The 14,527-nt window shown below is 48.1% G+C and overlaps 1 protein-coding gene across 7 annotated transcripts in view; it reads right to left on the bottom strand.

The window, feature by feature from the left end:
- Positions 1–13,153, bottom strand: part of CCDC138 (coiled-coil domain containing 138) — a 58,193-nt gene extending 45,040 nt beyond the window's left edge. For 3 of the 7 annotated variants that reach the window (XM_061210594.1, XM_061210599.1, XM_061210597.1), the window contains exons 1-6: positions 13,061–13,153; positions 12,571–12,628; positions 11,960–12,085; positions 9,511–9,633; positions 7,636–7,823; positions 2,148–2,306 (exon numbers count right to left, since the gene is read on the bottom strand). In XM_061210594.1, the coding sequence (XP_061066577.1) occupies positions 2,148–2,306; positions 7,636–7,823; positions 9,511–9,633; positions 11,960–12,085; positions 12,571–12,628; positions 13,061–13,153 (747 nt within the window). Of the gene's footprint in view, positions 1–2,147; positions 2,307–7,635; positions 7,824–9,510; positions 9,634–11,959; positions 12,086–12,570; positions 12,629–12,792; positions 12,877–13,060 lie in introns of those variants that run through there. The other 4 variants (XM_061210595.1, XM_061210600.1, XM_061210598.1 and 1 more) reach the window with 2 other exon arrangements.
- Positions 13,154–14,527: the final 1,374 nt, after the last annotated feature.

Here is a 14,527-nt window from a genome sequence, read left to right as displayed (position 1 = left end):
TATATACACTACCAAAGGTAAAACAGATAGCTAGTGGGAAGCAGCCGCATAGCACAGGGAGATCAGCTCGGTGCTTTGTGACCACCTAGATGGGTGGGATAGGGAGGGTGGGAGGGAGGGAAATGCAAGAGGGAAGAGATATGGGAACATATGTATATGTATAACTGATTCACTTTGTTATAAAGCAGAAACTAACACACCACTGTAAAGCAATTATACTCCAATAAAGATGTTTAAAAAAAAAAATTAGCTTTATGCAACTTTATTATTACATTAAATGGCTCCTGAAATAACTTAGGATATGGTCACAAATACTATACGTATTTTAAAAATTAGATGAACATTCTCACTGTACAAATCTTCCACCTCCAGAAGAGATTAAACATGTATGACATGGGTTCCGTTTCCAGAGGGATACGCCCACTGCTCTCTGCCTCTCTTACGATTACAACTAATTACAACTAAAAACCGTACGCAAAACACAAAAAGCAACTACCTAAGGAATGTCAAAGGGAAACAAAACCAGGGAACAGTAGAAAGGAGGGAAAACCTGGAGAAGAAACCATCAAGGGGCTGAAGTTTCCTGGGTTTCGTTTTCCCTTGCAGTCTTGCCCCAGGGCAGGCCCCAGACACTGCCAATCGGAGAGAAACTGCTTTTCAGGGCTGGGAAACCAGGAAGAGGGGACCCCACGAGCCAAGGAATGTGCTCAAATCTGGATCAGCCCTGAGCCGGCGAAAGCAGCAGAGCAAAGGGGCAGAGACAGGAATTCAGTTTAAAAACAGCCCCACTGCGCGTAGGCACCTTAAAGACCCAGAGCATCACAGCAAAGGCTGAGAACCCCCAGCGGTGCCTGCGTGACAGGCTCCAGAGCAACAGCACAGGCTTTGGAAACCGAGCGAGGGGGGCACAGCCCACACAGTGAGAAAACACTCAGCCTCAACCCACTGGGCTCACTGCTTAAGAAATGAATACATACAACCAACATTCTCCAGAGTGTTATGAAAGGATCCAGAATCTATACAAAATTAATAATATCCAAAAGGTCCCGAAGACAATCCCAAACTCACTGCACGTACAAAGAACCAAAAAATGTGACTAGGTTTCAAGAAAAATGCCAACCCTTAGGTGATCTACAGTGGGATTTTTAACTGAATTCCAAATGCCAATGAATGCAAATGGAAAGACAGAAATTCTCATGAGAAAAATTGAAAATAATTGGAAAATTTAGAACTTTAAAATGCCAGAAATAAAAAAGTTCTCTAGACGAGCTCAATTGCAACATGGAAATGAAAGAAGAAACTGTGATCCCGTGATCAAATCTGAAGGACGCACAAGAAAAGGACTGGAGAGAGGAACAGCCTCAGAAACCTGCGGGGTGACAGCAAAGTGGGAGGGGTGGGAGGGTGCTTGCTGGGGGGTGCAGGGAGGTGGGGGAGACGGGCAACTACGAGGAGCGCGTGGGAACTCTGGGGGCCGGGATACTCTTCTTCTTGATCACGGCGCCCATCACGAGACTGCACGCGCTTTCAAAACAAATAGTAAATTCTCCTCTATGTAAGTTACAGGTATAGTAACCCATCTCTTGATATGAAACAAAGAACAATACCGTACCAACTACCTGACAGTCTCGATAAAAATATTTAATCTGAATATAAACATTAGGAAACAATCAGGCAAATACAGAATAAGACACACTCTTTAAGACTACAGGCCAAAAGTCTTCAAAGAAAAGCCTCAGAAAAAGCAAAACTGGTGACGTGGATTGCTCTAGATCCAGAGAAACCAATGAGATTTGCCTGCATTTTGTCTAGTTCCTTGATCAGAGAACAAAACAAAAAGCAACAAAAGACAATTTGGGGACCCACTGGGAAAGTGAACGTGGACTGTGTACGTATTTTAAGTTAAATTATACAAGTAGCATGCATTTCCTGTTCAATAGTGGCGCGGAGAACACCCTCATTCTGAGGCGATTCATAGCACAGAAGAAGGACTTAGGGTGCTGGGTCTTGATTTTTGCAACCCACCTTCAACTGGTCCAGGAGAAAATGTGAGGGCGGGGAGGCTGAGCAAACGTGCAAATGCGAACGAGCAGCGAGCCCAAACCGGAGAAGGGCCCTGCGCGCTGAAGTCAGCGCCATGCGCTTACCTCCTTCAAGATCTGGAACCTTGTAAGAACCTCTTCTCTGACACCTTTAATTTTATTCAAGGCACTTTCATGTCTGAAAAGCAGCTCTTCTCTCTCAGCCAGAAAATGTTCTCGCTTTTGAAGCTCTTCAGCAAATTCCTGTTGTGCTGCAGTTTCACACTGTATGGAAAGGGCAGAGTTTAGTGTTTTTCAGAAGCACACGCACCAGCGGTACAAGTGAGAGCCTCATTCACTGAGATGGCAGCTCAATCGAACGGCGTTTCGGACGCACGGGAACCAAGTGAGCACAGACGCAGCAACAGCCAGACCGGCATGCAGGTGACCCTGTACTTTGCAGGATCCACCAGTGAGATTCCACCGTGAGGACTCGAGAGAATTTGGGATGCAAGCGAGGTGAGCATCGCGGAGCTCCCCGCGCCCGCCGGGATGCCCTCCACCCCTCCCCTTCCCATCGCCTGGGCTGCCCTCCACCCCTCCCCTCCCCTTCCCATCGCCTGGGCTGCCCTCCAGCCACCTTCCCTGCCAGACGCCACCAGCTGAGCTCGCCTGGCGAAGAAAGCCTCACACCTGAAGAGGCGCTCCTGTGCGGCCCAGAAATCCTCTCCCACCTCCCCGCATTCCCCACGGCGCCTATGCAAACCTTCTCCACCCTCCACCCTGAATCCATCACCTCCTCCAGCCTCTGTGCAGGCAGCCTGGTCTCTGCCTTCACGGGGGCACAGAAGACAGCGCGAGGACGCAGCCTTACAAAGGGAGGCCGGCCTCCCACTGCCTCTGCCTCCTGGGGAGACTGCTGCCACGCAGTGCTCTATTATTTCCAACACTCCCGTCGCATCAGAAATGAAATCTCTCTGGACCCCGCCCACTGGCCTCCCCTGCTCACAAACTTCTTTAAAATGTTGTCTACGTTTGCTGAGCCCTCTTGACATCCCAGTCACTCCTCGACGTACTGATACTTTCATCTGGCCTCACCCACGTCCCCTACTGAACCAGCTGCCCAATCACTGAACCCGCAGGTCCCGCTGCAGCCCTGGTTTCACGCATCGCACACTCTGGTCCCCTCCTTCCTCGCCTCCCTGACACCACCTCCTCCGGGTCTCCTTTCCCCTCCGCAGGCTCTACTCCCTCCCCTGCCCTTCAATTACTGTGCTCCTCAAGATTGGGGATTAAGATGCTTTCTTTCTCCATACTTCCTCTGCTTGGTTCCATCCACCCAGGGGCTAAAAGCACTACGCACGCAACTCACTGTTTCCAAACTGCAGTGCTCAGCTCTTTCCCCCAAGCTCCAGACTCAAGTCCAAGCTGCCTATTAACATCTCCACCTGTGTGCTTTCAGGTAGCACAAAATACTCATGTCCAAAATTGAAATCAATTCGCCATCAGGGGAATGCAAATCAAAACCCCGAGACAGCACTTCACATCCACTAGGATGGCTAGAATCACAAAGACAGCGAGAAACTGGAACCCTTGCGCAGCACTGGTGGCACGTGGGACAGTGCAGTTGTTTTGGGAAACAGTTTGACGGGTCCTCAAAAAGAGAAACACACAGGGCTGCCGTACGACCCAGCAACTACACACCCAGGTACACACCCAGGAGAGGTGAAAGCACATGCCCACACAAACCTTAAACACGAGTGTTCACAGCCGCGTTAGTCGTAATAGCCAAAAGAGTGGAAACAACCCGAATGTCCACCAGTTGATGAATGGATAAAGAAAATATGGAACATCCTTATAATGGAATACTATTCAACAATAAAAAGGAACAAAGTACTGATACATGCTGCCACATGGATAAACCTTGAAAATACCATGCTAAGTGAAAGAAGCCAGTTACCTCGTGCTTATGTGAAACATACTTACTACATATTTATATGAAAAATCCAAAACAGGCAAATCCATTGAGACAGAAAGTAGATTAGTGGTTACCTAAGGCTGAGGCGAGTATGCGGAGACATGAGGAGAGATATGCAATGGGTAAGGGAGTTTCATTACTGGGATAATGAAAATATTCTAAAATTGGCTGGGATGATGGCCAGTGTAACTCTTTTTGAGTATACTAAAAATAAATGAATTGCACACTTTAAAAAAAAATAAAGAGGCCCTTCCACCATGTGACAACACAGCAAGAAGATGCTGTCTATGAACCCGGAAGCGGGCTCTCATCAGACCCTGACCTGCTGCTTCCTGCAGTGCCTGGCAAGCCCTGTGAAGGTACACCTCCCTCCTCCCTTTCCTGGGATGGCTCACGGTCAGGCTCTCCTCTGACCACCAGTTCTGGACGCGGAAGCTTTCTGCACAGGACCCAGCCTCCCCTCTGAACACCCGGCAAGGCCTCAGTCCCAGCAGTTCCTGAGGCAGATGGATGAAGCCCTCAGAGGGATGGGTTCTACTACAATCACTGGAAGATTCCCCATCATCAGTCAACCACTGGCAGAAACGTGCTGGAACCTTTTCATCTTAGCAGATGATGAAAGCCAAAAAATTCTGATATGGTGCTTATGTTGTCTGATTAACAAAGAACCACAGAATTCTGGAGAACTGAAACTGAACTCCTGGACACAGTCTTGTTACCTCGTGTACTCTCAAGGTCTTTAGGTTTGCACCGTAGGTTACTATCCTGGTTGGCTTAAAAATATGGTTTTATCGTTAGTGTCTGAACTCAGAGAGAATCACGTTAATGGACTCAACACTCAAAGGCAGAAAATACAAACTACAACATCACTGAGACACCCATCAGATCACGGGGAAAAGAGAACACCAGGATGCTGCCGACAGGAACGTAAGTGAACGGGCACTACCCCCCCCGGAGGACCACGTGGTGCTCCCGCTGCCTTTCCTCACGCGTTAGGGAGCAAACAGAGCTGCCTGCTGGGCGCACTCCATCTTGCTGTGCATCTACACAGAAATCAAGTCCTGCTGGTTTATTTACAGGCCGGAATACAAAATGGCAGTTAAAACGAACGAACTACATCTACATTTTCCACCTATGTAAATCTCAAAAATGTAATAATAATGAAGCAAGGGAAGTTGTGAAAACATATCCACAATGTGTCATCACATAAAATTTTAAAACACTCAAAAACAACGCATACATACGAATACATAAAGGGTTTAGTTAAAACATAACAGAAATGATCCACACTAGCTTTAGGCGAGAGCTTTATCCTGGGAAGAGAGGAAATGGGATGGGAGACGGGTGCTTCATCTGTAATTGAAACGCTTGACTTCTTTAAAAATATCAAATAGAAATATTAATAAAATGTTAATATACTAAAATACTGGCAACAGGCACACTGCTGATGTTTTTCTACATGTCGTATTTTTTTAAAAACTAAAATACAGGGAATTCCATGGTGGTCCAGTGGTTAAGACTCTGTGCTTCCACTGCAGGGGGCACGGGTTCGATCCCTGGTCAGGGATAATAGGATCCTGCATGCCACATGGTGCAGCCAAAAAATACAACATTAAAACTTAAGAAAACAAATAAAAAAATGAAAATACAGTGTTACCTAGTAAAATAAAGAAAATAAAGAAATTATTTCCTGCACAAAAAGTTAGAATATTTTAAAAAATGGAATTAATCCTCTCCTTCTCTAGTTTTGTTCCCTATCTCAGCAAAAAGCAGCCCATTTCCAATACCCAAAAAACTGACCTGCATTTCCCCCTGAACTACAAGCCTATTGCACATCTCCCAAATTGAAACAACCTCCAAGACCTTCTGATCACACCTCTTAATGATGCTTAGAGTGCCCCTGGCTCCCCTCCACCCCCAGGGCCCTCACCCTAGCCCAGGGCACTGCTCCTACCTCTTCACACTGCACCCGCTCCAGACCTCACCTACTGACCGCTTGAGACCTATATCTGCATTTAACTCTCGAAACCTGATCCATTCCAGATGAAAATCTCGATCTTTCTCCCTAAATCCATTCTTCCTCCAAGCGGTACAAACCAGAAACGCGGGAATCATCCTCAACACCTGATTCTCTCTGCACCATATCCAACACATCACCCCAAGTCCAAAACAAATCTCCAATCTCCTCACTTCTGTTTCTCTGCCGCCATCCCAGTCCAAGTGACCAGTATCCCTCACCGGGACCACTGCAGTAGAATACCCTATCTAGGCTATCAAGTTCCACACCCGTCCCCTCCAATCCATTTATTTAAGCAACTCTGCAGAGTCACCTGCTACATTTCCCTTGAATGAGTATTACCAGGACTCAGGGGCTTCTCATACCAGAACGTCTGTCTACAACGGACCTCTTTCACTGGGCTAAACGCTACCCAACCTTCAGCGTCTGACTTCAATGTTATTTTCTTAGAAATACCTTGCCTAGTCTCTCAGTCCACTCCAATCAGATGTTCATATTATAACTATATCATTCACTAAAATTTGTACAACTGTAACTACATGGGTACTTACGCATCACTTCTAATAAGCTATGCATGGCAAGGACCATATACTCTATTTACTTCTATATACTCAGCACCTAGCATCAAAAAGCATATTAAGAGGTGTTCAAATATTTGTTGAATGAATGATATCACACAGCATACCAAAAATGTATGTTTAATGACAACACAATAAAAGACCACTAAGTAGTTTTTTAAATCAGATTAAACTACAGATTAATTAAACCAGATTAACCCACTGTACTTCATTTTTTAAATTAAATATTTATATCTTTATTGTGTTTGCTATACATGATAGCTATGTCCTTAGAATCCTTACTCTTTTTTACCCTGTAAAGTACGGTCGAAGGCATCTTCCTAACACACTGGCTTCACCCTGGCACTCCTCGGCCTGAGCTGTCAGCATCTTCTCTCCCGACAGGCTGGTGACCTCACAACCTGATAAAGCCCTCCTTCCAAAGTGTCTCACCTCCAACTCCTTGTACCAAGAATGTCCTCCCCGCTCCTCTCCTCTTGAACTTCTGCCTCTCTGTCAAGTTACCACACTAAGCCTCTCCCTGAGCTTTCCCCCAGCGATTTTAGGCCAAAATAATCTTCTGAAATGCTACAGTAATTATAATCTGAATTATTTAGACAAACTGATACTGGCTTTTAAAAAACGTTTATTTCATGTGTATAAAAATATAACGTATTTCCAACTAGAAGAATTTCAAACAGAAATTGTTATTACATATACTTCTGCTTCCTTCTGTACTCCCACTTAGTGGATGCTTGAGAAAGACATGAATTACATCCTTTAGAGACAAAGAAGATAAAGGCCACTGTTCTGAACTGCATCCTGGTGAGAGCTGACAGGAGAACTTTTTACATATAGGTATTTAAAACAATGAATCTAGAACACCTACTTCAAAAAGCATACTTTACCAGCAAATTATGTTTTATTTCTTCAGTAAGGATGGGATGGAAATAAACACTTAACTAACACAATTAAAACGAAACACCTGTGTTCGTGTTTCCTCAATGTTCGGCGCTGACAACATCAACATTTCCGGACCCTCGGTTCAGCCTGCGGGCTCACCTGCAGTTTCTGGTATATCTGGAGTAACTCATCGTAGATCTGGATGACCTGACGTGGAAGCACACCCTGCTTGTTTGAGGCTCTGGACGCTGGGGAGCTGACACGTTTCGAAGGAGAGTCACTGGCGTCACTGCAACAGTCAGTCCAGTTCCTTGAATCTGAGGCCAAATTAGTCGGCCCGGCAACTGCTAAGAAAATTAAACTTAAATTAAAAACTTAATTTATAGTTTTAAATATAGCCTCATAGTATTGTTAAAAAGTTTCAAGGACTATATGCAGAGAGAAAGAATGATATAGCAAACGGTTAACATTTAGAAAATTTGGATGAAGGCCACACGGGAATTCTTTGTGGTCTTTTTGCAACTTCTCTGTAAATCTGAGATTACTTCAAAAATGAGTGCGCGAAAGCACTTACGGATTAACTGCCTAGGCCAAGAAATGGAAAGTTACCTCAGAAACCCTGGAGCACATTCCCTTCTCTCCCTTACACCAAATTAACCACTAACCCAAATACAGTGTTCATCACTCTTTCACTTGTTCTTAATTTTTACTACTTATGTTTAAAAAATTATTTGTTTTGCCTGTCTTTAAACTTTATATAACGTCTGTAGTTAAATAATCACATGACATAACCTCTATAACCTCCCCCGTTAAATAACACGTTCCTGTATTAACAACGGCGGCAGGTTCACCACCCTCCACTGCTTCACCTGTGCTGTGTTTTTCGCGCACGGACACCTGAGCGGGGCGGCCTCGCACCTGGCTCCTGGCGCCCACGGGGAGCGCTCCCCTAGGGCACACGATTAGCAGCAACGCTGCAGGGGGGCAGGGTACGCGTGCAGAGTCCACTGCCCGGGGCCCAGAGCTAACCAACTCCCCTGACAGCAGCGGAGGGCGAGGCCCTCCTGCTTCGCTTCTCGCCAGCACTGAGCGATCAGAACTCACGCTCTGCGAATACCGAGCACAGTGGTCTTCCCTTGCGTTGGCCTCCAGCTGGGGCAGCGGCCCCGGCTTTGAGAAGGGCTCTCCCACAGTACTCCCCGTCTTGGACAGACTGGGGAGCCAAGACAAAAAGTAGGAATGTTTAAAAAGGAAAATGTCTCCCTTCCCTCACTCAGCAGACGCCCTTCAAGGGGAGACACCCTCTCCAGGCTCCCGTCCCCCCAGCACCGGCCTGAAGACTCCTTAGTTCTGTCAGCCTTTACACACACTCAGCATTTGTTCAATGGTCATACGTGGGAAAATCCACCGCACGGCAGGAAACACAAGCCGGCAGAAGTATTCCTCATGGTCCTCGTACACTGAGCTGAATGGCGAAGAGGACGGAGCCGCGAGTGTCCTGTGTGTGTGGGAGATGCAGAGGCTCCCGGGGGCAGCCGGGTCCTGCAGCCAAGAGGGGAGGGCACCACCCCGGCTGCCTCTTTTCCCGAAATCCTGGCAAAACTAGGATAGGCAGCCAGGTACACAGAGAGCAACTACTGGCTCAGGGCCAAAGGAAGCCAGACCTCAAGTGATCTGGACTATTTTCCTAAAATGTTTAAGGAAGAGCCACCTACTACCATAATTTTACTCACTTCCTAACAAACACTGACATGAAAAAGAACTGAAGAAATTATAAAAATATTCAGTTGATTATTAAGCACTTTTGATAAACTTTGAGAGTGTAGAAATTCTACTGGAAAATCATGACATTTATTTTTTCTTCTCCTTTAGCTTCATGACAAGCACAGTAGCCAGCTCATGGCTTACAAAGCTCCAGGACACAGAAATACACACCCCTGAGAACCAGCGTTATTACTATGGGGTAAGCTTTACGTGCCCTACTGGACAGAGTTACTGTTTAAATGACTGTTCTAAAATGAGTATTTCTCTTACCTTTGTTTATCTCTTTAAAAGACTGCTTGTTTATTTCAGAGGTACTAACTCTATGATCATTCCCAATGAACTCTTCTTCTGTTTCCCGTTGTTTTAAATCTTGAAAAGAATCCAGTTCATCATCTAGGCTTTAAAAGAAATTCTATCACAGCATTCTGGAAGATTTCTATAGCACTTAAAGCAGGTGAGACTGCTTTTCAAATATTAACAGTGTAACAACTGAGAAAAATGTAACAAGTAAACATGTTTAAAAAAGCAAAAGGAAAAATTATAAAGTACCAGTCACTGGTGCTGAAAACTCACTACAAAGATCCTTCTACACATTCAAACAGGCTCAACTGCAAACTGCACACCCTGCAGACGCTCCACACTCCTCCTTCTGACCCCGGATACTGCTGTGAGGCAGATCTGACAGGCACTGCTTTCTCTAATTGTAACTAAGAGAACTAGTGTTTAAGGTGAGAAAACGGAACCCTAAAGTTCAATTAACTGACAGGTGACATAACCAGCAAAAGGTGAAGCAGAACTAGAATCCCAGGTGTTCTCTCCAAAAAGATCATCTGAACGTCGACATTTCCAGACCAGTGCTCTTCAAAAGGAATATACTGCAAGTCACAAAAGATAATTTAAAATTTCTGGGAACTCCCTGGCAGTCCAGTGGTTAAGACTCTGTGCTCTCACTGCCGACGGCCCGGGGTTCAATCCCCAGTCGGGGAACTAAGATCCCGCAAGCCTCTCGGTGCCGCAAGAAGAAAAAACAAAATTCTAACAGCCATACTGAAAACATAAAAAGACATGAAATTTTAACAATATACTATATTTAACCCAGTATATCTAAAAGACTGTTATTTTAACATACAATCAATATTTTAAAATAAGACATTTTACAGTCTTTTATCCATCTTTAAAATCAGCTGTGTATTTTATACTCACAGCACATCTCAACTCAGACCAGCCCCATCTCAAGAACTCAACAGACACCTGTGGCCTGTGCTGGGCAGCTCTACGACTCCACACTAGATCACAACTAGGGACTGTGGAAAAACTGTCCAACGTTAGAAACTTTCACACTCCACAAGCTTCGACTTGTAACTTGAAATTACACCCAGACCGCTTACCTTAAAGATGATAAAACTATCAGTTAAATATATGAAAATAATTTCCATGAATTCATAATTAACTTCCAGCAATTTTCTCTTTCCTTCCTCTATATTCGATCAACCCCATGTCCAAATCTTGACTCCAGATCAACTAGGTGACTTTGTGAGCGCCAAAGGAAACGGCAGTAACAGTAATGATGATAAACAGAGGTGCATCTGAGTGCTTCTCTACGTACTGAACACTGTTCTAAGTCCTCTACATGGATTAATTCGTTTAATCAGAGAATGAAGCAATTCAAGCTCCAAAATATCAATCACGTTAACAACAGATACCTTAGGCACAATTTTCTGTTTTTCTCTCCACAATTACCCCGTTTCATTTTGTATACGTACACATTTTTATGGTTTAACGTTATTTCAAAATGTCTGCTCCCTCTCGATACCTAAGCACTTCCTTCTGCCACATATTTTTAGCATTAATAATATTCAACTTAGAACTTTATTTCACCTCAGCTTCCATTGTTTTTACAGTGGTTTTACCCAGAGTAAAATCTCTTCTACAAACCTGCTGACCCCTCACAGCCCAGCACCACATCATACGTATGCTGTAGGCATTGATACCAACCCCCTGGGCTGACTTCTTCCATCTCTCTGCTACCTGGCACACAGTGCTCACCACACCAGGAGACACACGACACAGACTGAGTTAATACCGCCGCCTAACAAACTTGTACTCGTTTTTACCCTAATTCCTTAATTAAAAAAAAAGGGGGGGGGGGAGCTTCCCTGGTGGCACAGTGGTTGAGAATCTGCCTGCCAATGCAGGGGACACGGGTTCGAGCCCTGGTCTGGGACGATCCCACGTGCCGCGGAGCAGCTGGGCCCGTGAGCCACAACTACTGAACCTGCGTGTCTGGAGCCTGTGCTCCGCAACAAGAGAGGCCGCGATAGTGAGAGGCCCGCGCACCGCGATGAAGAGTGGCCCCCGCTTGCCACAACTGGAGAAAGCCCTCGCACAGAAACGAAGACCCAACACAGCCATAAATAAATAAATAAACAAATACTTTAAAATTAGAATTAAAATATCACCATTAAAAAAAAAAGGGGGGGGGAGCAAGGTCTTCATTTGGGTCCTGGATGAAGAGCCATCTATCACACAGTGTAAGTAACTTTGCATTATGCCAGCAAACACGATGCTAGGTTCGTGCTTTTATCAAATTCTCAGTAGCACTCAGTTTCTCCAACCACTCAGCAGGCTCCTCTCAGAGAAAAGCAAACACACAGGCAGCCCCTGACCCTCCTTAGTTTCCCGAGATGCCCAGGGGAGGCCCGAGCAGGACTCGGGGTACCTTGCCAACTGACGGTCCCGCGCTTGAGGGCACCACGGGGGGATGCGGGGCCGCGCCTCCTTTCATCAGAGTAACATCTCAGCGACGGACCAGCTTCATCTCCACGTGAGTAGAAACCGAAGTCCTCTGTGAACAGGAAAGAAGACGGCAGAGGCTGCTCACTAAGGTCAGATATCAACGACCTCATTCTCGACCCCGAAACGTAGGAGAACAAAGCTACGTATCGATTTCCTGTCTGTGTGTCTCCCTAATGCAGACTTCCAGAAAACAGGCATCAAGTCTGCTCTTCAAACAGCAGTAACGTTCATCCCCGCCCCCCCGCACGTGACGCCGGCAACGACGCGGGGAAGCAAGCAGAGCAGGTGCCTCTAACGCTGTTCTATGGGTCGGAACCTAAGGACCGCAGGCGGTAGGCGAACTCCCCGAACGTTCAGAATCCGCCCTCCTTCCACCTCGTCACGACATTCCGCCTGTGCCCAAACGTTCAACACTTTATTTCTCCCCTTTATGCACTTCAAGCATTAAACGCTGCGCAATAAACTACATCTGCTGCGGTGAAAAAAAGAGCGAGCGCCTCCCCAGCCGCGCGGACACCCGGCCCGCCGCCCTACCTGGGGTGGGGGGAGGCCGCCGCCGCCGCTCCGCCACGTCCGGCCGCCGGCGCCCGGGCTGAAAGAGAACGACGGAGCGGTGACCGGGGCGGGCCGGGCCGCCCGGCGCCCCCGCCCCGCACAACCGGCCTCATCCCGGTCCCCTCCCTGCCGCCCCGACACGCGCGCCGGGTCTGCGCACAGAGGCGGCCACCGCGGATCCACCGGGCCGCGCGCCCGCACCTTTAGGCGTGAAACCGGCTCGGACTCGCCGCTCTGGGGCGGGACCGAGGCGGTTCCGACCCGCATGCAAGTCACAGCCGGGAACGCCTGCCACGCATCTGCGCGCTAACGCGCACGGCCCCTCCCGCTCCCGATGCCCGCCGAGAGCACCCTCCCCGCAAGCGCACGCACGCCGCCGCCAGGGGCCCTGCCTCGCGCCCACGCTCCGACCCACAGATCCGGCGACCCGCGGACTTGGCATGGGCCGACAGGCAGGGCGGGACCTCACCTCGGCGGGGCAGCCGACCCCCACGCCATAGCGGCTTTTGAGGCGCTCCACCATCAGGTCCTGCCCGGGCGGCTTCACCACTCTCCGCTCCATGGCCGCGGCCGCCGTCGTCTCCCTGGTAACGGCGCGCGGCCGGGCGGGGCGGGCGCAGCGGGTTTGCGCCGTGACGCACGGCGCGCCGCGGCCGCCTACGTCTCCCCGGCAAAAGCGCTCTGATCTGCGGTTGGGCGGGCGCCTCGGACGTGCGTCACGACGCGCGCACGCCCCGCCCCCGGCGTTTCGTCGGCGCGGACGTGGCTGGACCCGGCCGTGGCGCAGGTCCGTGCTCGCGGGCCGGCGCGCGGGGCTCTCCTGTTTTCCTTTCCTTCCCGAGGGTCGCGCCGAGGCGCAGTCCGCGCGGGTCCGTCTCATAAGCGCTCGAACCCATCGGAAGCAGCTGTGAGACACTAATCCTGGAGAAGTCGGTTTCGGCCAAAGCATTCGTTACCAAGCTTGTGAGTCCACAGTTGGGATGCTTTAGGGCGCCTCCGAGTGCCTCCCGCAGCCTGGAATCCCTCGGGAGGCACCCCGAAACGTGACAGGCACCCGTGTCCCCGCCGGGCAGCCGCGCGCGGGGACCCGCATCCACCCACCCAACCCGCATCCACCCACCCAACCCGCATCCACACACACACACACCCACACCCGCATCCACACACCCCCACTCGGAGGGTCAGGGCCGTCCACCGCGCCCGGCACACGCACCCCACGTGACCCCCGCACTACGGGCGGTCAGCAGGTGTTGTCCCAGGACAGCCTGTTTCCAAACCCCAAACGGCGCGACAGCCCCACTGCCTCACTACCCAAAATGAGGCGGCTCCGCTGGAAAGAACCCCGGAGGGCGGAAGGCACCGCCGGCAGTGGTTGGAATACGCAAAATGTGCTCTCCCGGGGTGCTCTGTGGTGCCACACGAGTAGGCTGATGAGAACGTCCCTCTTTTTCTGTCGAACTTCTGACACTAGCCATTTCCAAGTAAGTTTTCAGTGTATACCCAACTGGAAAACAGTCCTCTCCTTGGGAGCTCTGGAAATTAGGTGGCAGTTTCAGTTTACAGATCTTTAATTATCTCCTTACTTTGGTTCCAGAATGAAAAAACAACTAGATGCACAAGTAATGAATATTTTAAATGTCATGGCTGTTAACAATTGTCACTTTATTTTTGCTACAAAATTCACCAGAAAAAGGTACTGCAACAATCTAGTATAAACCAAATCTTTAACCAAAGAACATGGTATAGACCTTTTTAAAATACTCATACTTTATCACAATAACTGCAAGAAAAATTCAAGTTCTATCAGAACCAAATGCAGTTTGAGGTAGTAGAAACAGATGACAGGTTTTTTAAAAAGTCTAAATACTCAACTTACTTAAAATGTAAAAATTAATTTAATACCTTGGGAAGAGCACAGGAAGCTACATAACATTTT

The sequence above is a fragment of the Eubalaena glacialis genome, chromosome 14 (assembly GCF_028564815.1).
Source record: "Eubalaena glacialis isolate mEubGla1 chromosome 14, mEubGla1.1.hap2.+ XY, whole genome shotgun sequence".
NCBI lineage: Eukaryota > Metazoa > Chordata > Mammalia > Artiodactyla > Balaenidae > Eubalaena > Eubalaena glacialis.
The sequence above is the reverse complement of the archived record's forward strand: the minus strand, read 5'-3'. Positions and strand labels throughout refer to the sequence as shown.